The 27,747-nt window shown below is 43.4% G+C and overlaps 1 protein-coding gene across 1 annotated transcript; it reads right to left on the reverse strand.

Annotated features, from left to right (window-relative positions):
• Positions 1-20,991: 20,991 nt before the first annotated feature.
• Positions 20,992-27,515, reverse strand: LOC136653725 (vomeronasal type-2 receptor 26-like). Its single transcript, XM_066630608.1, has 6 exons — positions 27,352-27,515; positions 26,679-26,970; positions 25,300-26,154; positions 23,108-23,335; positions 22,807-22,825; positions 20,992-21,884 (listed from the first exon to the last, which is right to left on the reverse strand). The coding sequence occupies exons 1-6, from the start codon at positions 27,513-27,515 to the stop codon at positions 20,992-20,994; spliced, it is 2,451 nt and encodes an 816-aa protein (XP_066486705.1).
• Positions 27,516-27,747: the final 232 nt, after the last annotated feature.

The raw sequence follows: 27,747 nt of genomic DNA on the forward strand, positions 1-27,747 counted from the left end.
AACGCTGGTGCTGGGACTCTTGACAAAGCATCGCAATACTCCCATCGTGAAAGCCAGCAATCGGAACCTCAGCTACTCTCTGCTCGTCTCCCTCCTGCTCTGCTTCCTCTGCTCCTTGTTGTTCATCGGCCGGCCACATTCACTGACTTGCCGGCTGCGACAAACTGCGTTTGGTGTCATTTTCTCTGTAGCCATTTCTGCTGTGTTGGCCAAGACCATCACTGTGGTTCTGGCTTTCATGGCCACTAAGCCTGGAACCAAGATGAGGAACTGGGTGGGGAAGAGACGAGCAAATTCTGTTGTTGTTTGCTGCTCAGTGATTCAAGCAAGTATTTGCATGGCGTGGCAGTGCATCGATCCTCCCTTTCCGGATACGGACATGCACTCCTTGCTTGAAGAAATTCTGGTGGAATGCAATGAAGGCTCAAGTCACATCTTCAATTATGTCTTGGGGTACATGGGATTTCTTGCTCTCATCAGCTTCATCGTGGCCTTCTTTGCTCGGAAGCTTCCTGATATGTTTAATGAAAGTTCATCACTTTCGGTAAGTTGATGTTTTGTAGTGTTTGGGGTCTTTTGTTCCAACATATCTAAGCAAAAGGGGAAATTGATGGTGGCCATGGAGATCTTCTCCATCTTGACTTCCAGTGCTGGGTTATTAGGTTGCATCTTTTTCCCAAAATGTTATTTAATTGTATTGAGACCTGACCTGAACAGCAAAGAACAGATGATGAGAGGTAACAAGAAGGAAAGAACTCTTTGAAATTTTGATTGCTGCTGTCTTATTAACAGACAAGAATGCTAACCTCCAAGTGAAGCTCAGTGAATAGATTCATAAGCTCATTTGGCCTGCCCCATCCAGCTTGCTTGGGCTAGTTTTTTGTGGGGCCAGCCATTGAGGATTGCCAGGCCAGGGGTGGGGTGGGGTTTACTGAGCACACACTCACCTGTGGTGTTTTAAGTGCTTATGCAGAGGCACACAGAAAGCCTTGGTGACATGGCAATGCAGGCAAGCCTCCCCCCATTACAGCACGCCGAAGGGGGTGCTAGTTCCCAGGCTGAAGTGTGACAATAGCTGATACGGCACTTGGAAAACAGCACCCATTGTTCTTTAGCCCCTGTATGAGATTCTAATGTGGCACACTATCTGGGAATGTAATGTAACTTGAATTAATGTTGCAATTACAATAAAAGATCAGTGAGAAGGCTTGTACAAGCGGCTTGTCTCTCTCTGCACTCTCAACCCTCAATATGTCTGCTGTCTCTTGATTTTCTGTCTGATTTTTCATTTGCTTCTGCTCTCGCACCTACATCCAGCAACCTCCTAGGTTGCTCCCCAAAAGTCACTGCTACACTCACCCAGCCTCATTAGTTGGGGTCTGGTCAGTGATCCCAGTTCACTCAACCATCATTTACTCTGAGACTAGCCTGGTTGCTGGTTTTCAGGGCTGGGTAAGAATTCTTTTGCTGTTGGTCCTGTTGGTCTTTGGCTGGCACTTTTTACATACCCCAGACAGCTGAGGATGGCAGGTTGTTTTCATTCTGTTTTATCTGGTCACTTTATAGGCAGGCAGAGAGTGTGTCAGGTCAGAAGGTGACAGTATGTGGTGTCCATCCTGAGGCAGACATGGTAAGGAGACCAGCCAGGGCCGCTCTTATGTTACTTGCCTAGTTTGGTGAGGCTGGTTGGCTGACCCCCTGGCTAGATCCAACAAAGGTGTGGATCTACCATAAAGTGTGACCTGGGTCAGCTGTTCCAATCTCACTGCCTCAATCCTTTGGAATTGGCCATGATAAGCTTAGTCAGTCTCTGACCAAATGTAGTCTTGAGTCAAGTGGTACGCCCATTGATCATCCAGATAACCCAGTGGAGGCAGACAGCTAGAGTCGTTTTCCCCATTTAGGACTCATATCTGGGGGGCTTTATAGTTAGTTGTCCTGCTGGAATGTTTTATATATTCAATAAAGTGGCCCTTTACATCCAAACGTCTCTGTCCTGCGTGTTTATTTGGAGGGTGTCTGGATAAAGGATCTCTCCCTGCGTTCAGCATTTGTTGCAGTAGACAAGCTCTGTTAATAGAGAGAGACGGTGGCAGGACTAGTGAGGTGGGGCTAGGATGGACATGCCACCAGGCATCCCTCACACATGCATGGACTTATGGGCACTTCTAAACAGGGCCATGGATACTTTCTCTCCAACTTGGGTTGCCCCTCCTGTTCCACGGAGGAATTTAGAAAAATAGTGACAACATTGGGTGAAAAAAATCTGTTTTCTTCAATGCTTCTGCTGCCCATACTTGGCTATGCTCTAGGGACTGTGAACCATGCAATTATCTCGGAACACTGTAATTTCTCATCAGTCTTGGCAAGGCGCACACTGCTTTTCAGGGAACACAAGTACACGCTATAACAACACCTCCATATTACTAGAATACTCCAGTGCTGTTCAGAGGGGCTTTACTGGACTTGAGTTTTGTGTAAAGAGAAACAAGCCTCTTTTTACTTCCTGATGTCACACTCTCTATTGTTGTTGCTCCTGTTACTGCTGCTGCTGTCTCAGTCGAACACCTCGGCACATCCTCCTACGTGTAGCATGAACGATCCCATCCACATCCAACACCAGTATCATCAGCCAGGGGATTTTGTCATTGGTGAAATCACTTCCCAGCTCTTCTCTCCTCCCTTAGCCACAATTCTCTTCAATCAGGACCCCCAGACAATCCCTTTGGAAGACCATAAGTAAGGAAATCATTTTTTTTCCTCCTTTACTAAATGAGCAGATTATCATATTCATCAAAAAGAAATGAGAGTTGATGTGCCCAGAAAGAAGCCCCAATGAGATGAAGCGTAATATTGACCAAAGACAAGACTTGGCATTTTCCCCACATTTTAGGATGCAGTTTTTCATGCGGAAATTTGACCCAAACAATGTTCAATGTGTTTGCTGGCTTATTTGCTTGACATTCCTTTCATGGCATGCTGTCAAGATGAATGCACTGATTTGGTATAAAGTATGATAAATGCTATTTAAGCCATCTCAGATCCTATGGTATACTGACTTATTGCTTCCAATACAGCAATGTCATTACTGTTATCATGTAGTTGGGTGTCAACTGCTGAGCATGAAACATTCCCTAAATATCTACATTTCAAGAGAATATCCAGATAATATTCTTCATCAAGTGCATGGAGGCTCTGTTTTGTATGAATTCAAAGGTTACTAACCTACCTTCACACACATGCGCACACGCGCGGCGCGCGCGCGCGCGCGCACACACACACACACACACACACACACACACACACACACACACACACACACACACACACACTCCTATCTACTGTATAACTGGTTTCACTGTATATCTGTCCGGTGTTAGTCTGCTTGTAGCAGCCTGAAATTCAAACAGAGGATTGCACCATGGAGACAATGAACCATGTCACAAGTCCAAGGACTCAAATCACTGAGGCAGAACTTCCAAAACTAGGTGCAGATGTATTCCTGGGCTCTGGTTCTTAGAAAATGCCCCATGATGTTCCATAAAACCCAAATTGAAACCGGTCCAAATTAGAAGACTGGCCATGACATTATTTATTTATGTATTTATTTGAAAATTTATATCCCCATGCCTTCCCCATGCACTGTGCCATGATCTAAGTGGCTATGCCTTGATCTAGGTAGTAAGTAATAGGTATGTCACCATCCATAGACCTTTGTTGCATGACAGCAACTAAGAAATGTCATGGGAAAGAAATTTTAGGTCGTAGACTCAAAAGCTTTTGTGTTCATCTAGCTGAGGCTTTGAAGTGTTTCAGGACACATGAACACCACCAGACCTGCTGCGCCCTTCTCATTCTATAATGCAGCTTCCTTCGTTTTCAGTGCAGTGCTAAAGAACTATCAGCATGTCCTGTCTTTGGTGTTTGCTGTGAAGGAGGTCAATGAGAATCCCCAGATGTTACCCAATATCACCTTGGGCTTCCACATCTATGAGAACTACTTCAATGCAAGGATGACTTATCAGAATGTCCTGAGGCTTCTCTCTGCTCAGAAGAAGACTGTCCCCAACTACAAATGCAATCTTGAGAAGATTCTGATAGCTGCCATTGGGGGTCTTGACTCGGAAACCACTCTCCACATGGCCACCCTCTTAGGTATCTACAAGATCCCACAGGTGAGAAAATCATGTACAGAATGAAGACTTCATAACTTTCAAATAGAGTAAATCCCAACTGCATCTTCTCTAGACTTTAGGTATGGGGTAGGAAGGGAATGGAAAAGGCTTCAGGAGTCAAACCTCAAGGCAAAATCTGGAGCTGGAGTCCCTGAGGCAGTTCATGGCTGAACAGTCACGTTCTGGTAACTCCTGCAATGCCACTGGAACCAACCATATTGGTTTCTGCCTTTCCATTGGACCATTTCAGCGATGTGGAGAGGGGCGATTTGCTGCATGGGAAACAGTCTATCCTCCATATCTACTTTACCCAGGCTTCACGCACTGGAGAGAACACTCTGTTCCAGAACACTATTCAGAGCGTGATACCATAGTCTTCCGAGACTGAAGGATGCCAACAAGGAAGGGAATGAAAATTTTTTAAAAAAGTATTAGTAACACTGGCAAAATTGACAGTTTTTGTCTACTTTTCTAAGTGTTCTAAGATGAAAGAATTCACCATAAACAACAACAGTTGTGTAGCAAGAGGGGTGCAAAATAGTAAATCTTTCACAGTGCCCAACCATACCATGTAAGCAAGTAGAATTTGTGAAGGATACGCCTCTGCATTGTTTTCACCACCCTGACTGGCTTCAGCCGTAAAGGAGAGGGTCCACTTACATGGCACGGTCGGGCACCATGAAAGACTTAGCATTTTGCACACATCTTACTAAGGTGTACACCTCTTACTAATGCCGCTTAACCATGGGGAAGTAAGAAATCCTTTTGTATCTCAAGCAATAGTTCACCAACTTGGCACTATTATATAGGTGCTATAGCACTTTCATCTGGTGCATTTGGACAATAATATGTTTATAGCTGAACAGATTCTCAGTGCAGGGTTGGAAATTCTCAGAATTCCCAGAGACACCAGTGTGGAAAACTGAGGGTTCTTGAATTCCATGTCTCAGGGCTGAAGGAGAACTTGGATGAAGACTCTCTTTGGGCTCTGATGGTTTCATGGAACCAAAGGCTCACTGGTTAGGGGATTGATACCAGGGGCCTCCTGAACACAACCTCCTGAGCACAACTTTGAAATATGTGGTGGCAGCAAAACCAAAGCTCTGTAAGGATTGGCATAATGGTTTGATCCAGGATGTGGTTGCTTGAGAAATTGGAAAGCAGGAGACATTAATTTCTAGTTCTCGCCCTCATTTTAGGAACCAACACCAACAAAAGGGAGAAGGAGGTCAGTAAAAATTTGCTTCATTGTGGATCAGCTAAGCTCAGAGTCTCATAGTTCAGCCCACGTGACGTGTCTTGTACCTTCATTCTGCGATGTTGGAGGAATGGTCTTCGACCATGGCAGAGATCAATGGATCATGAAAAAAAAAACATTCTGTACAGAAACAAGAATCTTGGCATATGTGAAGAAAAAAATGTGTATTTACTTACTTATCTGGATATTTATATCCTGCCTTTCTACTTCATAAAAGACTCACACACACAGAGCTCACATTTAATATCAAACACAGTGCAAATATATTCCCTCTTTTACCAACAGAAAAAGATGTGCGGAGGGGGGAGCAGAGTCAACTTTTATGGTTTTGTGTTGAACCAACTATCTTCCTTTTAAGAAAAAAAAAAATCAATCCTTATTTGGACTGTACTTCCTGAAAAGACATTTTATACATTCTCCCTGTAACAGATCTGCTTTCTTCTCAGATCATATGTATGGATTTCCCTTTAGGCTGATATTTCAAAAAAGTGCCAATGTAGCACTTGTTGGGGAATAACAACACTGAGTAGTGGTTATTAGTTGAGTATCTGGTTCTTTAATGTTGAAATTCTATGTGGTCCCTTTAATGGTCTTTTTAAAGGGTGTGTCCCCTTGCTGATTCCTCCTTATGTATATATAGCTTCTTGTTTGCTGACTTTAGTAGAACAGGAGAGTGTATTTTAATTTCTGTTTTAACTATTGGTTTAGCATACTTGCATGCATCCAGGGGCAGCTTTTTAGGGTAGGGCTCCTGGTCTTCTAGTTTTAAGAACCTTGATGTGAGAAATGTTTGTATAACTCTGCATCAGATTGTAAGTAAACTGCTTTTGTTCTTAACCTTTGGATCTGAGTTTTTGTGCCTTAGCTTGTAAGCAGCCTGGGTAGAAGATTTTAAGAGTTTTTGCCTGAACCAACAGGTTATGGGCCCAGGTCAGTGCTTTATATAAGAGTAAAGTGAATTTATATATATATATATATATATATATATATATATATATATATATATATACTCCTTGAATTGGTTTTTTTTTCCTACCCATATTTGAAGGCTGTTTTGCTTGTATTTTTTGAGTAATTATGGCACAAGGAGGCATAATTTATCAAGCAGTGGAAAAACTGAATCCTCATGCTTTCCAGAAGTGGAAGTCAAGAATCAGAATGGACTTAGAACTACATGGAGCTTTAATCGCTTTAGATGATGAATGCCCAAGTAGTGGAGGTGAAGCAGTTGTTGGATGGAAAAATGCAGACATAAGGGCAAGATCAATTATAATGAGATCTCTTACTGATGAACAGCTGACATACATTGAGGAGGCAAAAACAGCAAAGGAAATGATGAAAAATCTCACTGATGTTTTTGCTAAACTAGGTGGAAAACATCAAGACTATTTGTTGAAGGCTTTGGGATGTATGAATTTAACATCTAAGCAAGATTGTGAAAAACATATTCATGAGTTTACACAAATTTTGAGAGATTTGGAATTGACTGGTTTTAAACTGGATGAGGATCAGCGTGTTTTGATTTTCTTGGGATCACTGGATGAAGACTTGTTTGGTGCCTTCTCACGTATAGTGTTGGGGTGTGAAACCAATCAATTCAACAAAGTATTAGCTGAATTACGAACATATTGTACCTCTTACAAGTATAAAGAGAAGACTGGCTCTAACTATAAACTACAAGGGAAATTTCAGGATAAAGGCTTATTTGTTTGTTTTTCTTGTGGGGGTAAGGGCCATTTTGCAAGACAATGCCCCAGCTCAAATTTTTGTCCTCCTAGAATAAAAGGAAGGAAGGAATAATAGGAGAGGAGAGAGTTTTCACCCCCAGTGGAATGTAAATAGTAGAATCTTAAGTGAAGAGAGTAATTCTTCTCAGTGTAAAGATTTTAATGTAGAGGGGGATATGCAGATGAGAGAAATATCAGTGAAGGATGAAGAGAAAATTGTAGAAAATTTTTAAGTTTAACCCAGCCTAACCCAGTAAAACAAGTTTGGATAGTGGACAGTGAGGCTACAAGCCATATTACAGCAGATAAAGAGTTTTTCTATAATTTGAATACGAGCACAGGAAAGGTTGTTACAGCAAGTGGACAAATTTTAGATGTTACAGGTGAAGGACAAGGAAGATTAAGATGTATAGCTGATGATAAAATTGTCAATACAGTAGCACATAATGTGCTGTACATACCAGGCTTGCAAGGAAATACTTTGAGTGTATCTCAATTGGATAAGAAAGGACATGACATCAATTTTCATAATGGTAGATGCACTATAACTAAAGATGATAAGCTTATTGCGCAAGCCTTTTTGCAGGATGGTGTGTATGTTTTAGATATGGCTTGTGAGAAAGTAATGTATATAAAGGAAGGTTGTAATCAAGAATGCCTCCACCTATGGCATACAAGATTTGCACATCGAGATGTAAATGCTATTCAGGATCTTCAAAGAAGGAACCTGGCAACAGGTATAAAGATAAAGCCTTGTGATAATCATAATGAGAGATTGTGTAAAGGGGAAAGGTAGTCGACCATCCTTCCCACAAAGGCATGAGCAGCGTACTATAAGACCATTAGAGCTAATACATAGTGATTTGTGTGGACCATTTCAGGTTCCATCTATAGGCAAAAACAGGTACTTATTAACCTTTATAGATGATTATTCTAGATATTGTATGATTTACTTACTTAAAGAGAAAAGTGAGACACATGAGGCAATTAAGAAATATGTGGCAGTTGTGACACTTGGCCAACAGTCTGAGGCTAAGAGGCAAAGAAGGAAGGCCCATAGCCAGGGAGACAGGCCAGGGACAGACTGCACTTGCTCCCAGTGTGGAAGGGATTGTCACTCCCGAATCGGCCTTTTCAGCCACACTAGACGCTGTTCCAGAACCATCTTTCAGAGCGCGATACCATAGTCTTTTGAGACTGAAGGTTGCCAACCAGCTGTGAGTAATAGATTTGGAAGGAAACCTCAGAGTTTGCAGACAGATCAAGGTGGTGAGTATTCCTCACACCTTACACAGAATTATTTAGAAGAGCAGGGAATTATACATAGATATACAGTGGCCTATACACCTGAACAGAATGGAATTGCAGAATGTAAGAATAGATCTTTGTTAGATATGGTAAGATGTATGCTTATAGATGCAAAATTACCATATCAATTTTGGGGAGAAGCAGTAAATACAGCTACATATATACAGAATCGTCTGCCCACTAAGGGAGCAGCAGATGGTAAAACCCCATATGAGTTATGGTATGGTAAACCACCAAGCATAGAACATCTTAGAGTGTTTGGGTGTAAGGTTCTTTCGCATATTCCGAAGGAAAAGCACTCTAAATTAGATCCTAAGACTGAAGAAGGTATTTTTGTTGGTTACTCTGAAAACTCTAAAGGTTATCGTGTCATGGATTTGAATACAAGTCGCGTGACAGTAAGACATGTATTACATTTTATTGAGGATGAGAAAGTAGATAAAAGTCAAACCTTTTTTGATGAACTGGCAGAACCGGATGAGAAGTTTATACTTGTTCCAGCTTATCAAAGTAATACATCTAGATCCTCGGATTTAACCCCAATGGTTATTGTAGAATCAGAAGGGGAAGTTATACAGGAATTAGATCCAGAAGCCAGTACATCAGTAAAGGAAGAAGAATTGCCAGGATTAGATGATGTCTTGGAGGAAGATCAAGTCATCATGCAACAACCTAAAAGGTCACTTCGAGAAAATAAAGGTGTACCACCTGTCCGGTTAACTTATTCTGCAAGATTGGTGTCAGAGTGTGAGTCAGAATCATGGGAACAGGTTGAAAGAATGCCTATGGATGAAGCAAAGAAGTGGAAAGATGCAGCTCAAGAAGAGATGGAGGCGTTGCATAAGAATGGAACATGGACTTTAACTCACTTGCCTCCTGGCAAGAGGGTAATAGGTTGCAAATGGGTTTTTAAGCTTAAACAGGGTGTAAAAGGGGAGGTGCAATGCTACAAGGCTAGGTTAGTTGCTAAAGGCTACTCACAGAAATATGGTGAGGATTATGATCAAACTTTTGCACCTGTTGTGAAATATACAACTATACGGATGCTTTTGAGTGTTGCTGCATCTAAAGGATTGTGTGTTAGGCATTTGGATGTAAAAACTGCCTTTTTGCATGGAGAAATAACAGAGCAAATATTTATGAAACAGCCACCCGGTTTTATAGATCAAAAGAGACCAGATTTAGTGTGTAAGCTCCATAAAGGGTTGTATGGATTGAAACAGGCTGCAAAAGCTTGGTATGAAAAACTTCACCAAATGCTGACACAACAGGATTTTAAGCAGGGACAGGCAGATCCATCTTTGTATACAAGATATAGCAATGGTAAATGGATGTATCTTTTGGTCTATGTTGATGATTTACTATTGATTTATGAGGATGAAAAGGATTATAAAGATATTGTATCTCAACTGAATAGGGAAGTAAAAAAAACAAACTATTGTTGCCTTATCTACTACAGAAGCTGAACTGGTTTCAGCATCTGAGGCATGTAGGGAGGCAACATGGCTTTGTAAATTACTGAATGATATGGGAATGCAAGAAATACTTCCAGTGCAAGTTAAAGAAGATAATCAAGGCTGTATAAAACTGATGCAATCAGAAGGATATAATACAAGAACAAAGCATATAGATGTAAAGTATTATCATGTACATGATTTGGTTATGCAGGGTATTATTAAGATCAATTATTGTCCTACACAAATGATGATAGCTGATTTATTGACAAAACCATTACCAAGAGAGAGGTTTCAGAAATTACGAGCAGAAATGAATCTTTTAGATTCACTTACTCAGTGTTGAAAAGGGGTGTTGGGGAATAACAACACTGAGTAGTGGTTATTAGTTGAGTATCTGGTTCTTTAATGTTGAAATTCTATGTGGTCCCTTTAATGGTCTTTTTAAAGGGTGTGTCCCCTTGCTGGTTCCTCCTTATGTATATATAGCTTCTTGTTTGCTGACTTTAGTAGAACAGGAGAGTGTATTTTAATCTCTGTTTTAAGGATTGTTTTATCATACTTGCATGCATCCAGGGGCAGCTTTTTAGGGCTCCTGGTCTTCTAGTTTTAAGAACCTTGATGTGAGAAATGTTTGTATAACTCTGCATCAGATTGTAAGTAAACTGCCTTTGTTCTTAACCTTTGGATCTGAGTTTTTGTGCCTTAGCTTGCAAGCAGCCTGGGTAGAAGATTTTAAGAGTTTTTGCCTGAACCAACAGCACTGTGGATAGATATGGATCCAGATGATCCGGATCTGGGTGATCTTGGACTAATCACCATTGCTGAGCCTACTGTACCTCCACTTTTTCATGGGCGGGGGGATGATAAACCCCATATATGTTTCACAGAGTGGACTGGAGCGCAGCTGGGATAAAAATATGATAACCAGGACTTTGGTTGAAGCAGCACACCAATGATTCAATCTCCTTTGTTCTTGGTTAGGTCAACTATTCCGTATATTCGCGACAAGAAAGTGATAAGACCCAGCTGTCTTCTTTGTACCAAATGGTTCCCAATGAAGCACATCAGTACACCGGGATTGTCCACCTTCTTCAGTATTTCCAGTGGAAGTGGGTTGGGCTCATTGCCATGGGTAATGATAGAGGAGAAAGGTTTGTGCAGACTTTGGACCACCTGCTTTTCCTGAGTGGCATTTGTGCTGCTTTCACCCAAAGATTGCCAACCCACAGCGATATCACAGACATTCCTGAACTGATGGAAGATGGTTTTAGCATGATGGAATTCCTGAGCGCATCAGATGTCAACGTTTTTGTTGTAAACGCAGAAACTCACACCATGTCGGCCTTGATGTGGATGATAATGGTGACTGAAATGTATGGGCTGAGTCCTTTGGAGAAAGTGTGGGTTATGACAGCTCATTGGGACTTCTCATCAGAGACATTTCACAGAAATGTTGATGTGCACACCTTCCACGGTACTTTATCGATTACAGTTCACTCCAATAATGTCCCAGGATTTCAAGATTTTCTTCAGACCCTGAATCCCAGCTCTGAAGAAGATGGTTTTATTGGGGTCTTCTGGAGGCAGGCATTTGAGTGTGTATTTCCCAACACTGATCTGTACAAGGAAAACACTAAAAACTGTACTGGGGAGGAGAAACTGGAGACTCTTCCTGGGCATATTTTTGAAATGAGCATGACCAGTCAAAGTTACACCATCTACAATGCTGTCCATGCGGTGGTTCATGCATTGCAGGCCATGTGTCCATCAAAACGACATAGACAGATTCTGGATCCTCCTGAAACACAGCATTTGCAGGTGAGGCCTCACGTGGAAGGCAGCTCTATTACTTTATCCATCAATTAAAATGTGGAATGATATTGTCCAGAGAATGCACTACCATATACACATCCAAGGGCTATTGCAACAGGAACGATCAGTCTAATCCTGTGTGCCTCATGTGCTGCTCTTGTTCATGCCCATCATTACTCATGTAATCTTATTTTAACATTTCACTGCAGCTTCACTCTTCTCTGAGAAGGGTCTCGTTCAACAACAGCGCTGGGGACAAAGTGTCCTTTAATGAGGATGGTGAATCAGCAGCAGGATTTGATATTGTCAACTGGGTTACATTCCCAAACCAAACATTTTTGAGAGTGAAAGTGGGGGAAATGAATCTGCAAGCTCCAGGGGACAAAATGTTCTCCATTAACGAGAAGATCATTGTATGGCACAGCAGATTCAATCAGGTGGGTTCCAACAGCAAGATCTACAATATACAGCAAAGTGCTGACACTTAGAAAATCCCAAATGTCCTGCTGGATGAATTCCACTTGGTTGCACTGAGGCTTATGGTTTGGACCAGAGGTACCCAAACCCCGGCCCTGGGGCCACTTGCGGCCCTCGAGGCCTCTCAATGTGGCCCTCAGGGAGCCCCCAGTCTCCAATGAATCTCTGGCCCTCCAGAGATTTGTTTGAGCCTACACTGGCCCAACGCAACTGCTCTCAGCGTGAGGGCGACTGTTTGACCACTTGAGTGAGCTGTGGGATGACGGCTCCCTCCAATTCTTGCTGTTTCAAATCTGTAATGCAGTAGCAGCAGCAACGGAAAGGCCAGCCTTGCTTTGTGCAAGGCCTTTTATAGTCTTGAGCTATTGCAAGACCTTCATTCGTTCATATAAGTTCATCTTTAATATATTCATTTATGTAAACTTATGCAAATTTATTCAAATTTTAAATGTAAATTCTTTTTTTCCCCCGGCCCCCAACACAGTGTCAGAGAGAAGATGTGGCCCTCCTGCCAAAAACTTTGGACACCCCTGGTTTGGACTATATGATGTCCATGGCCAGAGTGAGACTGACTCCAAAAATTTAAAGATGTTAGCCCCACCTCGATGGACCAGTTTCACTCCTGCAATTCAACCACGCCTCCAAGACCAGGTGGTATTTTTTTAAAGAAAGAGTTTGGTGAGGTGAGCTGAGTGTACTGAACCTTCAATAGAAGCTATGTGGAATGGGCTTTAGATTCCTGTAAAGAATATAGCGTTATAGTGCCCCATATTCAAGGGTAATTCAGTGAATTGTCACATCTCTTCATCCTACAGTAGCTTCTGGAGGGTTGATTTTTTTTATTAAGTATCCCAGAGTTCAGTTGTCTCCTCGGAGATGACCCTCCTTTGCCAGGTCTTTCTAGCCTGGGGTGGTGGCAGCACGTCTAAACTACTGGGGTTCCCTTACCCCCTTCAATTGCTGACCCAGTAAAAGGAAAGCAGGGAGCAGGAAGAAGTCTGTGTGTGCTAACCACTAGATACTGTTCGTCTTGGTCAGCTTACCTTCCCTGGGAACTCCTCTCCTTCTCGTTAACACTTTAATAATCTGATGTTTCCCCTTCTCACTCTCTCATGGTCTTGCATTTCCCACCCCTTTGCTCCCCAATTTCTTGACTGGTAGTTTTGCTGGACCCCAGTATTTTACTCAGTTCTCTTCTGAATCCATTCCCAAAGGAACAAATTCTACCTCTCCCACAAGCACTTTGCTGTCAAAATAATTTGTCTATAGCAGTGATTTTCAGCAGAAGCTCTATGGAATTGGCTTCAGATCACAAATGAATACAACCTGAGAGTGGTCCATGCTCATGGGTAATCCAGTGAATGATCACATCACCCTACAGATGTTTCTGCGGGTTCAATTTTTAACAAGAATCACTGGGGTTAATGATCATTTCAGAGGGGAGTTTTTTTGTTCCCCCCCCCCCCCCGATGATCATCCTCTGCCAGATCTCTGTAACCTGTGAACAGGGAAAGCAGGGAACAGGAAGGAGTGTGGGTGCACTAACCACTAGATGCTGCTCCTCTTGGTCAGCCTGCCTTCACCCAGGACTCTCCTTTTTCCTGGCACTCTTACAATCTGATGTTTTTCTTTCCCATTCTTTCACGTGCTTTCATTTTCACCACTTTGCTTCCCAAGTTCTAGACTGGTACAGGTTTGCTGGACACAAATCCTTGACCCAGTTCTCTTCTGACTCCATTCTGTAAGTAAGAAACTCTACCTCTTCCAGAAGCATTTTGGTAACAGACTGATCTGTATTTTGTGCCCAGGTGATGCCCCTTGCTCTGTGTAGTGAGCCGTGCCCTCCAGGTTCCAGCAAGCAGAGGAAGGAAGGGGGGCAATTTTGCTGCTACAGTTGTGCTCCATGCCCAGGAGGGAAGTTTTCAAGCAAGAAAGGTGGGAGACTTGACATCTGAAGTGAATTTTATAGACATAAACACATCCTGGTTTCAACTCTGATCCTGAGCATGGCCCATATATAAGCCAGTGGTACTCAAACTGGGGGGTCGTGACCCACCACCTCATGTAAAGGTCCCCTAGTTCCTTTAAGGGGCAGGGGAGGGGGTGAGGGCAGCGGAGAATCTGCAGGATGGTGTTGCTAACGAGAGTGTAAGGGGGGTGCTTATACTCATGGAGGGCTGGTGCAAACTGCAGGAGGTGCGGGGAGCCCCACGCAGCACCTCTCCGCAGGGCTCCCCAAGGCTTAGAATGTTCACACGGAGCGACTGTAAAGCACTTCTTCGCTGCGTTTGCAAACAGGAAGTGCTTTGTGATAGCTCCGTTTGAACATTCTAAGCCTTGGGGAGCCCTGCGGAGGGCTGCGTGGGGCTCCCTGTACCACCTGCAGCTTGCAGCAGCCCTCCACGAGTATAAGCACCCCCTTACACCCCTGTTAGCGAAACAATCCTGTGGATCACTTTGCTGCCCTCGCCACCCCCCCCCACAAAGACTTACCTTGGGAGTAAAACTCCTGAAAAGTCTGAGAACTACTGCCATATGCTATTTATGAAATATACGTAGCATATGTTGAGTGTGGTTGGGATCAGATCTCTGACTAAGAGAGAAAGTCCCCATATCCACTATCACAGTTTTGTGCTTTTTAATATTCCAGCAAGAACACTACAAAGGTAAATGCAGACTCAGTTGTACAATGTGGCAGGAAAAGACAAGGCCAATGAGGGTGACCAAAGCATTTACTTTAGTGCTCAGGAAGAATGTTCCGGCAATTGGGCCAAGCTGAGCTCAGGATTTAATCTAGACAATTATACAGCTGACATCCAAATGCCATGGAGTCTTAGGGAAAGTTGTTCAAAGGAGGAGAGATGGTAAAAGGAGAGGACAGAGGAATTACTTAGGAGAAGAGGCAAAGCAAAGAGGGGTAAACAAGGGTGAAGAACGGACAAGGGTAGTTTGAATGAGGTTCCCAGATGGACCCAGAAGGCACTGGACATTTTAGGATGCAGAGAAGAAAATAAGGGCGTTACAGGTAATGAAGGGAGGAAGGTTCATAAGGTTCAGCCTGCAGTGAAATGTCATGGCTGAAAGGTGGCTCTCTGTAGCTGGAATCCAGGGCTGCAGGGAAGAGGTGAGCCTACAGGCAGGCTGTGAAAGCACATCTCCTGGATCAATTAAGGAAGGGGGGGTTATTTTAATGGCTCCATCAAAAGTGTGGCTTCGATGGCCTGTGGCTCTGCTGCCTCCTGCCATTGGTCCTGCAAATAGCCAGGCCACTGCTCTGGACCTCGCTCTACATGCAGGCATTCAGCACCAAGTCCCTGTGTATGGATGTGTGCCTCCTGCATGCCGTTCCTCCTGCAAGAGGAAATGAACAAGAATAGAGTATTTACCATGGAACACAGCAGGGTTCCAAAATGTCATGCCAGAAAGACTGGACGAGCTTGTCTTTTTTTCCCTTTTGATCAAGATATGAGTGACTGTTCCCAATGCTCCGAGGATCAGTATCCCAACAGGGAGAGAAACCGGTGCCTTCCCAAAGGGCTGAACTTCCTGTCCTACGAGGATCCCCTGGGCTTTGGTCTGGCAGCTCTGGCTCTGTCTCTGTCCTTGATCACAGGCTTGGTGCTTGGAATCTTCATCAAGAATCGGAACACCCCCATTGTGAAGGCCAACAACTGGAACCTCACCTACTCTCTGCTCCTCTCCCTCCTGCTCTGCTTCCTCTGCTCCCTCCTGTTCATTGGCCGGCCTCAGCTACTCACCTGTTACCTGCGCCAAACCGCTTTTGGCATCGTCTTCTCCATGGCGGTTTCCTCTGTTCTAGCCAAAACTCTGACTGTGGTTCTGGCTTTCATGGCTACGAAACCAGGATCCAGGATGAGGAAATGGGTGGGGACCCGGCTGGCAAACAGTGTTGTTTTCTGTGGCTCCTGCATTCAGGCAGCTCTCTGCATGTCATGGCTGTGCACAGACCCTCCATTCCTAGATGTGGACATGCACTCCCTCCCAGAAGAAGTCACAGTGGAATGCAATGAAGGCTCAGCCAACATGTTTTACTGTGTTCTGGGGTACATGGGGTGTCTGGCTCTCATCAGCTTCATTGTGGCTTTCTTTGCTAGGAAGCTGCCTGACTCTTTTAATGAAGCCAAATTCATCACCTTCAGCATGTTGGTGTTTTGCAGTGTGTGGGTCTCTTTTGTTCCAACCTATCAAAGCACCAAAGGGAAATCCATGGTGGCCGTGGAGATCTTTTCCATCTTGGCCTCCAGTGCTGGATTACTGGGTTGCATTTTTACTCCAAAAATTTATATCATCCTCCTGAGACCTGAACTGAACAGTAGGGACCAGCTGAGAAGGAGAAATAAGTAACTGGCAGCCTTTTTTGTTGATTTCAGAAGGAGGTGCTTATTTACATTGGATTTTAAGTAAATGACCTTTGGCACTAACGGTGGTCACCCCCGCCCCTGCCTGATGCAGCCAGGCTGAGGCTTGCCCTTCTTTGGCCTGCCTGCTGCTGGGGGTGGGAGAATCATGCTGGAGTCGGGCGGCTGCCCAACCCAGCCTTCAGTCCAGGAGCAAGCAGTGACCCCGCCCTCCCGCCCATTACTTCAGCCTGAGAGTAGCTGGCAGCCGTCAGGGCTAGGTAGAAATTTTTTGCTGACATCCTGATTGACTTTTGGCTGTCAGTTTTTTCGCCTACCCCAGACTGTTGTGGCTAGGTTTTCAGATGGTTATGGTAATTCTGGTCAATTTAGCACGAAGCGTACGGGGCCAGGGTAGGTAAGCACACCCTGGTGTCTGTCTAAGACAGCAAGGTCAAGGGGTGAGCCTGTACCGCTCACACAATGCCTTCTTGGTTCGAAGAGGCTGGCTGGAAAGCCCCTTTGACTGGACTGGCACGCCTGGCGAGGCTTGACCTGTGGGCCAGCAGTCCGGCTGTTTTAACCATTTGGGCAACGTTGACAGGTTGTCCTAGGCTGCAGATCTGTTGACAGCCTCGAGTTGGACGTTCGCCCTTTGACCTCGGGGGTGGTAGATGGCTAGTTTCGTTTCCCGTTATTAACGACCCTGCACGACTTAGGACTGGAAGTTTAGTCAACCACCCCAGTCACCCTGCTGTAACTTAAAGATAAATAAAGTGGCCCAGTTTTCAATCCAAGTTGCAGTCTGGTGCATTTATTTGGGGGGGGGGTGTGTGTGTGTGTGCCGGTAATCTCTTTTAAAGTTTCCACTTATTCTTGTGGTTGAGCTGGTGGTGTTCCTCTGGCATTAAATCTATGGCGGTTATTTTAAATTGCAAACAATTTTCAATTGCAAAGTTCATCAATACAACTTAAATGCAGAATGTCACATCTGATTATTTCAAATGAGGCTCATGTTCAAGTTTTGTCTTAAGGCAGTGTTTCTCAAACTGTGAGTCGGAATTCACTAGGTGGGTCGCGAACCAATTTCAGGTAGGTCCCCAGTCATTTCAATATTTTATTTTTAATATATCAGACAATGCTACCATGGTATGTGACTGCATTAAGCAAGTCTGTTTTAAAATCACCGAAGCAAAGAGACTTTTTTAAATTGATTTGCTTATGTGCGTTTTTTGCCATCCACGTGAATTCTGGGAATGGAACCCTCTTGGATAATGAGACTCAACCTGTTCACAAATATAGAGTAGTTATATTAAATTGCAAATTAGGCAAATATAATAGTTAACTGAAGGTAGATATTTAGACTTTATTAGACTTATTATTTAGACTTTAACCGCTTCTCCAGCGGCTGCATTGGCTGCCCATTCGTTTCCGGGCCTTGAAGGTGCTGGTTTTGACCTTTAAAGCCCTATACTGCTCTGGGCCAGGGTATCTTAGAGATCGCCTACTCCTGTACAATCTGGCTCGTCCTCTTAGGTCACCAGAGAAGGCCTTTTTACAAATGCCACTGCCTAGGGAGGTACGTGGGGCGGTGGCAAGAAATAGGACCTTCTCAGTAGTGGCACCAACGTTATGGAATTCCCTTCCCCTTGACTTGAGAATGGCTCCCTCTCTTGAGACTTTTCGGCGAGGCCTGAAGACCCTTCTGTTTAAACAAGCCTTCTGAGTTCTCGGCCTTTTTAACATCTTCAACATCTTTTAATATTTTTAAATACTTGGTTACAGGCCTGATTCTTTTATGATTTGCTGCTCTATGCTCTTTCTACCTGACTACTTTTTATCTGACTACTGTTTTTATGATGTGTTAATATGCTTTTATCTGTTTTTAAATTATGTTTTTTAATCTGTTTTAACCTGTTGTAAGCCACCTTGAGTCCCTTCAGGGAGAAAGGTGGGGTAAAAATAAAGTTATTATTATTATTTATTATTATTAGGTTGTTATATATGCATACATATCTCTTTCAAAATAAAGAGATATTATAAATATAAATGAAGAGTTATACATGCATACAAATCTCTTTCAAAATAATCTTATAACTCTGAATTCCTAAATTGGATTGAGGCCCTAAACAGTTAGTTGCACATCCACATAGGTGAAGTACACATTTTTCCTGCTAACAGTGTCTTGGACACAATGGGAATTACTTAAGAACATTAAGACCCCTTTCCACTCTGCCCCTTGCTCATTCTAGAACTTGCTATCCATCCATTCGTATTGTCAAACTTTGAACATCTTTCCTCTTCTCCCTCCATGTTCTCTTAATCTCTGACTCCACCTTACTTCTCACCCCTTGCACCCTTACTTTGGGTACCACTCTGGACCACATCCCTATCCTTCTGGTGAAGAAGGTAAACAAGTAGACATGAAGCTGGATTGCATGGTGGTAGAGAACAAGTTTGAACAATGGTTCAACAATGATTGAACAATGGTGGTAGAGAACAATGGTTTCAAGAGACACTTGGCCAACAGTCTGAGGCAAAGAGGCAAAGAAGGAAGGCCCATAGCCAGGGAGACAGGCCAGGGACAGACTGCACTTGCTCCCGGTGTGGAAGGGATTGTCACTCCCGAATCGGCCTTTTCAGTCACACTAGACGCTGTTCCAGAACCACCATTCAGAGCGTGATACCAGAGTCTTTCGAGACTGAAGGTTGCCAACAACAAGAGAACAAGGTTTGAACCTTCATTTGCATTCCATGTTGCCATCTATGAAGGGAGTCAGTAGCTATTGATGCTCAATTAGATTGGGTAGAGCATTGTGTGTCCCAGTTGTCCAGGTGATTGGCGTGGTTGATAAGCAGAATAACATAGAGAGAAGGGAAGCTCCTCTTGTAATCAAAATGACTTCCTATCACCAGGCTGCTTGCTATTAAGATTAAGGACCCAATCCTATCCAACTTTCCAACACTGATGCAGCCATGCCAATGAGGCATGTGCTGTATCCTGCAGTGGGGAGGCAGAAACAGAAGCCTCCTCAAAATAACATTTGTTTCCTTATCTTGGGGCTGCATTGTGGCTGCATCAGTTCTGGGAAGTTGATAGGACTGGGCCCTAAATGATGCGCATAAGGAACAAAATCTGAGAGTGAGGTAAGAGATCAAACAAATAGTTTACTTTCAGTTCTCAAATACTTATTTATATAGCATGAGGGTTTAGGACCAGAGGTCTAGCTTTGCATGCCTAAATATAGCCTAGTTCAGGGATGTTCAACATAAGACTGATGGCCAAATGCAGCCCCTGGAAGCAATTTATCTGGTCCCTGTTATAATTGGCTCTCCTAGCCTGATAATTGGGCTCTCTCGTATCTTGAAATTATGGGCAAGATTTGCACATTTTCTCTTCTGTCATTTGTAGCTAATGAGTTTCTATACAAGATCAAAAGTGCTTATTTCTGGTCGTCGTCGACAATGATGTCACTTTTTGCCTAATGATTTCACTTCCGGCCCTCAGCCAGAATGCTAACTTTGGCCCTCTGTATTAAACAAGTTTGACACCTCTGGCCTACGTTATTTATCTCTCTTGGTTCAGAGTACATACGACTAGAAGAAGTCAACAAAGCGTGTCCATCTCTCCTGGGGCATTTGGTGGGCCGCTGTGGGATACAGGAAACTGGACTAGATGGGTCTATGGCCTGATGCAGGGGGCTGTTCTTATGTTCTTATGTAAGGTCAGGTAAAGACAGTTAAATAGTCACAGTTAAGTGTCACAGCTGATTGATGGGTTGTTAACTGCTTCTTAGAACACTCCTACCCATGGAATGCTACTCCTGCATTCAATGCTACTCTTATTTCAAACACAGGCAACCTTGCTCCATGTTCAGAATGGAGTAGAACCCCTGAGGTAGAATGAAGGAGATGGGTCTCATTGCCTCAGCGGTGCTAGCTTGAGTCAGCCCCGTTCCCCCATATCAGAGGGATGTCAGACTGGCAAGATGCATAATACTGCATGAGTGTCACCTAATATTGGTTAAGAATATTTCAGGTTCTTTTGTGTTAAAAAAAAAAAAAAAAAGCCTCAGCAAACTAGAGTTGGCCTAGAAAATAGACAACAAAAAGAAGTAGGGTCAAGTACTGAGTGATATCATTGCTCTACTTGGGATAAAAGCAGCTCCACTGTGCTTTGGACGGATTAAACCTGAGATCCAGAGTCAGTAATTGACTGGAACATGTGACAGTTGTTGAGAGGGAAAGACATTCCCTGTGTTGTGTCTTCTGAATAAAGCATACATGGTCATTGTCTCAGCAGCACACAATTGCAATCACTTTCACTACAATACTAAATACGTTGAATGGAAATGAAAACTAAGTCAAGAGGATGTACTATTTTTAATAAAAGATATTAGAACTGGAAAGCCGCATTTTTTACTTATTGCCCCTTATCAGCTGCTCCTTACAGTTCAGTTCAGGTCTTAAGATGATTATATATACTTTGGGGGAAAAGATGCAAACCAGCAAGCCAGCACTGGAGGCCAAGATGGAGAAGATCTCCACAGCCACCATGTATTTCCCTTTGGTGCTTAGATAAGCTGGCACAAAAGACAGCCACACACTGCAAAAGACCAGCATGCTGAAAGTGATGAACTTGGCCTCATTAAAGGAGTCGGGCAACTTCCGAGCAAAGAAAGCCACAACGAAGCTGATGAGAGCCAGAATTCCCTGGTATCCCAGAATATAGTAAAACATATTGCTTGATCCTTCATTGCATTCCACAACAATTTCTTGAGGCAGAGAGTGCATGTCCACATCGGGGAATGGAGGATCTGTGCATAGCCACACCATGGAAATCCTTGCTTGAATGCATGAACAGCAGAGAACGATGGAGTTTGCAAATCTGTTCCCCACCCATCTCCTTAGCATGGAGTCTGGCTTGGTGGCCATGAAAGCCAGAACCACAGTGATGGTCTTGGCCAAGATGGAAGAAACAGCCATTGAGAAAATGATACCAAAAGCAGTTTGCCGTAACTGACAGGTCTGGATGGTAGGATGGCCAATGAACAGCAGGGAGCAGAGGAAGAGGGAGACAAGCAGGCAGTAGGTGAGGTTCCGGTTATTGGCTTTGACGATGGGAGTGTTCTGGTACTTGATGAAGATTCCCAGAACAAAGGCTGTGGTTAGAGAGAGGGAAACAGCCAAAATAACCCAACTGTTAGCCAAAAATTCATCATAAGAAAGGAAGTGTAGCTTCTTGGAAAGACATTGATTTCTCTCCTTGTTAGGGTACTGATCTTCTGGGCAGTTGAAACAGTCATCCATATCTTTAAAAAACAACAACACACAACTGTTTTTAGTTCTTCAAAGACATATTTTGAAGTGCACACACAGAATTATCTGTACTAGAGATCCTATCTGTGCTTGAATATTGACACAAGAATGTCCAACCTATGGTCTGCCATTCATTGTATGAAAAGAAAGGGAAGTTGCCACAACCCAGAATTTATGAGGTTGTCAGCCCAATAGTAATGGGCTGCCCACTGGTAGAACTAGTGTTCCACCAGTGTTAACTGCCCTGCTGCTGTCATAAAATACATTTCAACAGCATGTGGAATTATAAGCTGCTGGAACACCGATGGGGGAGCTGGAGATGTCCCCCACATGACAGCAGACATGGGAAGTCCCACCAATCGAGGAGAGAGGTGTGACAGTGGGACAGTAGGGGAAGTGAGACAGGTGGGGTGAGCAGAATGGGGAAGTGATGGGGATGGATTGGGATCAGGAATGGGGCTGGTTTGGTAGTAGTTGCATCCACTGCATCCAAGCCTCCTTCCTGGACCCAGTCCCCAATCCGGGCTCAGGCAGATTTGCATCAGTGATTATGCTGGTAGAGATCCAAGTAGGCTTGACCGGGTCTTGATGACTTATCCTTGGTAAGGGAACAATGAACAATGTGATGATATTATGTTCACAATATGTATGATGATGCCTACCACTTTGGGGTGAAACTTTCCCTTCTGGACACAGGACACAATCGTAGCAACAAAAGGGTTCCCCCTCCTTCTTTTGTCTTCTGAAACCAGGGTGGCAGTAGTTATTGCACACAGCAAGGGGCACAACCTAAGGGAGGTATCCTGCTTTATTCTCTTTACTTTATAATTAACAGGCTGCTGAACAGACGTAAGGGCAAGAGTATTGTAAACAATCCAGTCCTATCCCCCAACACATTATTGAATACAACCACACCAAAGACGTTGGGGTAAGTCTGAAAAGAGAAAATGGAAGGGACTGGACAAAGAATGGTTCACACTGACTGAGCATATAATTTGGCTAAAAAGCCGTACATTTTGTGATCAGGAACATATTGATAAGTTAAAAGATGGGCAAATTATTGTCTCTACCCTTCCTGACAACAGTTTTCTGATTAAAACCATCTACCCTTTTCTGGATGGACTTGGTCTACCTCTTCTTCTCAGTAATTGCCCATCCCTAAACACTTCCATGAACAGAAGACTCCACACTCCCAGAAACTGTAATCTTTTCTTACCTGATTAAAACTGCTGTACCAAGTGATGAGGGTCTCATCAATGAAGAACTCTCTGCCTGGTGGTGAATGGGGATCCATCCTTCCTACTTTGACTTTTGTGAAAGATTTGTTTGGGAAAGTAATCCAGTTGACAATATCAAATCCAGCTGCCAGTTCACCCTTCTCGTCAAAAGACACCTCATCCCCCGCAGTGTTGTTAAAAGAGATGCTCCTCAGAAAAGGGTGTAGCTAGAGCAACCTGGAGAAGGTAGATTATGCAGAAGTGATGTAGAGGACTAGAGTCATGGAATCATTGGAAGGGACCCACAAGGTCATATAATTCAACCTCCTGCTTGTAGAAGGAAATTCTCCTAGAGTATTTCCAGCAGGATCCTGACTAACCTGTAAACTAAAATGTTCTGACTTTGTATTAGAAAAAATGAAGTTGCTTAAAAGGGGTGCTGTGAGTGACTTAGAAAATTATGATTGCTGTAGTCCTCTTTCGCAGCACTGGGGTTTACTTAGTTATGGTAGAAGTCTATTCATGTCTACTCAGAAGTAAGTTCCATTGCATTCAATGGGGACTACTCCCAGAAAAGTGTGTATAGGATTGCAGCTTTAGCGCCCAATCCCATGCACTTCTATGCAGAAGTAAGTCCAATTAGAGTAAATGGGGCTTACTCCCAGGAAGGTGTGGCTAGGATTGAACTGCCAGTCATTTTGTACCCCTCTTCACTCCTTGCAGGGCACCCAAACTGGCTTACAGATCCATAAAACCGATCTATTCCATGAAATTAGATATGTTTAGATATAATTTAGATATATTCAGAGAAATTGATTAGCAGTAAACTCAGCAGGGATGAAATAAATTACTGCAAAAGAAAATATTTCTTTACCCAGTGTGTAATTTGTCTGTGGAACTCCTTGCCACAGCACGTAGTGATGGCATCTTGCCTAGATGCATTTAAGAGGGAATTAGACAAATTTCCAGAGGAAAAGTCAATCACGGGTTACAAGTCATAGTAGGTATGTGGAAGCTCTTGGTTTTAGAGGCAGGCTGCCTCTCATTGCCAGATGCAGAGGAGGGCACCAGGACACAGGTTGTGTCTTTTGTCTTGTGTGCTCCCTGGGGCATTTGGTGGACCACTGTGAGATACAGGAAGCTGGACTAGATGGGCCTTTGGCCTGATCCAGCAGGGCTCTTATGTTCTTCACATTACAGCCCAATCCTATGTGTACCCTCTACTGATCGAATGAGTGTTCCATCAGGGGAACACCCATTCCATTGGTGATGCTTCTGCAATGATAATCTGCACAGCCAGACTGCCAGTTTGAAAGACTGGCAACAGTTCATGTGCTTCAATAGAACACTCAACCCTCACCAGAGAAGGTAAGTTAGCAAAAGAAGCTGTGGGCAGGGAGGAGAGGTTCAGTGCAGAGGGAAGATCATGGTGGGGATCAGGACTGCCATCTTAAGGTGGTCAGGGAGTGGTTACCAGCAGGAACTGCACTGCCAATAAACTGTGCCCCACACCTGGCCTTGCTGCAGCCTCTTGGGTCCACTTGAACGTGCACCAGCCAAAGAACCTGAGCTGATCTGAGTAGACCCACTGAGGAACATTGCACAATGGAACAGGTAAGAATTGCATTTATTTACCTCTCCGTCGTGCCATGGTCCCTGGCTGGCCCAAAGATGGCAGTAGAAGCCAAAGAGGCAACATAAGTGCTGCTGTGCCCCACAGACCAGCAGAGTATGGGACTGGGCCATCAATAAATTTGGTGCAACAATATGTAATTATGTTAACTAGGGTGCACAATGGTAATGTTTCCTGAAATCCTCCACCAAGTAATGTAGTTTAGTACTAGGGCACCTATGAGAATATCTGTCAATGGGCAACCATGTCACTTTATCCAGGCAAAGCTAGTTTAGGTCTTCCTAAACTAGGAAGGTCTTCCTCTTCTCACCACTTTAAAAAATCCACCAATTCTCGCAATTTTCTTAATATTAATATTATTTAAGAATAATGATTAAAGACAAATAGCTGAATTCTAGGGGGACAAAGCTATCAAAGGCTATGTACTATGAACAGTAAAGTTATTATTTTAGAATGATTATGTGGGATTTTAAAAAATGTCTAAAGCAGTTTTCATAGCCAATATTATCAGACCCCTGGATCATTTGCTGAGGTCATCCTTTCAATGAAATTGGTTACCTGCAAATGCGGCATCCTGGGAGGTTGCAGACGGTCTCCACCTGCCATTGCTCTGTGATTGGCTGTTGAGGAACCCATGGAATGTAGAGCATGTGCTACTGCATAGACAGCATTGTAGATACTGTAGCTTTGGCCAGTCACACTCATTTCAAAAAAAGGATGAGGAAGGTTCTCTAGCTTCTCCTCTCCATTGCAGGCTTCCTTGTTCTCCTGATGTTCATCAGTGCCTGGGAATGAACAGTTGAATGCTTGCTCCCAGAAATCCTTGATAAAACCATCTACATCAGAATGGGGATTCAAGGTATGAAGAAAACTTGTGAACCCTTGAACTTCACTGGTTTTACTTGCAAAGGACAGGGCCCCATGGAACATTTGTACATCCAGACCTCTGTGAAATGTTGCAGTTGAGAAATCCCAATGGGCTGTCATCACCCACACTTTGTGAATAGGCTTCATAGTACCTGATTCAAATAGGTTCAGGACCAATTGCACACCTAACATGGTATGGGTGTCGGCACGTACCACACAGATATTGACACTTGATTCACTAAGAAAAATGGTCAAATTCAGAAAAGTGTCTAATAAATTAACAAGCTCAAACATGTTGCCTTGGGTGGGTGTTCGTTCAGTGAAGGCTGTACAGATCCCCCTCTGAGAAAACATGTGTGCCAAGGTCTCCCCAAACTTTTCTCCTTTCTCATCTCTCTGCACAATGATCCCAACCCACTTCCACTGGAAATGCAGAAGAAGCTTCACAATGCCTGTGTACTGATATTCTTCATTGGGGACCATGCGGTATAAGGAAGAGAGCTGAGTTATCTCATTTTCTATTGGAGCAAATGAGCAATAAGTAACCTAAGCAAGAACAAGTGAACTGTTATGAATTGGGTGGGCTTTCAGTTAATGACAGAGATACAATCACTTTTGTATCCCAAACATCGTTAAAGGGATTCATAATGGGATTTCAACCATTTTAACCTATCACCAGAAATGAGGACTAGAACCTCCGTGTTAATAATTGCATTCAATATCCACATTCACTTCTATTCCTATGTGTTGACTAGTTCATATACGTTCATTGTTCTAAAATATAAGGTGGTGGGTGACTTGCCCAGAATCAATAGTGAGACCAAATTGCTGCTATGGAAAGAACAGAATATTGACTAGTTTTATATTTTCTAAAAATAAGACAACAACTGGTATTGTTTATGTTCCAATAGCCCTTCAGGTTGCTATCTGAAGGTCCGAGGATTTAACCCACAAAAGCTCCCCATAGGCAAAGTAAGGAGAAAGCAGGGCTGCTGCTTCCTTAAATAGAGGTGTATGAAAACGAGGATGGTCTCTGGTAGACAGGACCATTTGGAGCATAGCTTACCTACCTGAGGAATCTTGTAGATGCTTAAGATCATGTCCATGTACAGAGAGATCTCAGAATCCAGGCCCCCAATGACAGCTACTGGAATTCTCCGACCATCACAACTGTAGTTGACAACAGTCCTACTCTGACTAAAGAGAAGGTTCAGGGTGTTCCGATAAGTCATCCGTGCATCAAAATGGCTGTCATAGATGTGGAATCCAAAGGTGACATTTGGTAAGATCTTGGGGTTCTCATTGATCTCCTTCACAGCAAACACCAAAGATAGGACATGCTGATAGTTCTTTGGTATGGCGCTAAAGCAAGAGACACATGATGCGTAAGGTGGAAATTTTCTGTTTCACTTTCTTCTTAGCACACTTGTCTATTGTGAAGGCAGCAAGTGTCACATCACAGGTATCCATTAAGAAATTAAAGTGACAAAGTGGAGCAGCCACTTTAACCTTTAACTAACCAAAGATAAGTAGAACACACTGAATAAATAGGGATATGTTAAATCTGCCCCTTTGCTTCAATTAATTCTCCCTCCTTCCTTTAAACTAGCTTCGAATGCTAACAGACACCCACTGGACAGCTATAGGATAAAAAAGGCTGATTGTCCCAAAGCTTGCATTATTTATCTCATCTATGTACAGTTATTACAGAACAGTTAAAGATGTTTTATATAATTTTCTTACACAGCTTCTTGAACCAACTTTGTTTTGGGGTGTTCTTTGAAGGACACGGCATCCACAACGGAGAAGAGCTGGGAGGTGATTCCACCAATCACAAGGTCCCCTGGCTGATAGTACTGATATTGCAGCTGGAGCTGATCACTTGTGGTACACGTAGAAGGACTCATCTTGCTCCTAGTTTGAGGCAGGAGCAGCAACAACATGAGTTGCAGTGAGAAGGAGATAGCTGACATGGAGAAGGCAAAACCTCCTGCCCTTAACTCAGACTCTCCTGATCTTCCTGTCTTGATCCATCCAGCAGCAGCCTAGTTACAATATACCACTTTGATCCCTCAAGAACATGTTGATCTGATCTCACAACTATCCTCTATGTTCAAATGCAAAGATACCAAATAATAG

This window comes from Tiliqua scincoides, chromosome 5 (genome assembly GCF_035046505.1).
Source record: "Tiliqua scincoides isolate rTilSci1 chromosome 5, rTilSci1.hap2, whole genome shotgun sequence".
Taxonomy (NCBI): Eukaryota; Metazoa; Chordata; class Lepidosauria; order Squamata; family Scincidae; genus Tiliqua; species Tiliqua scincoides.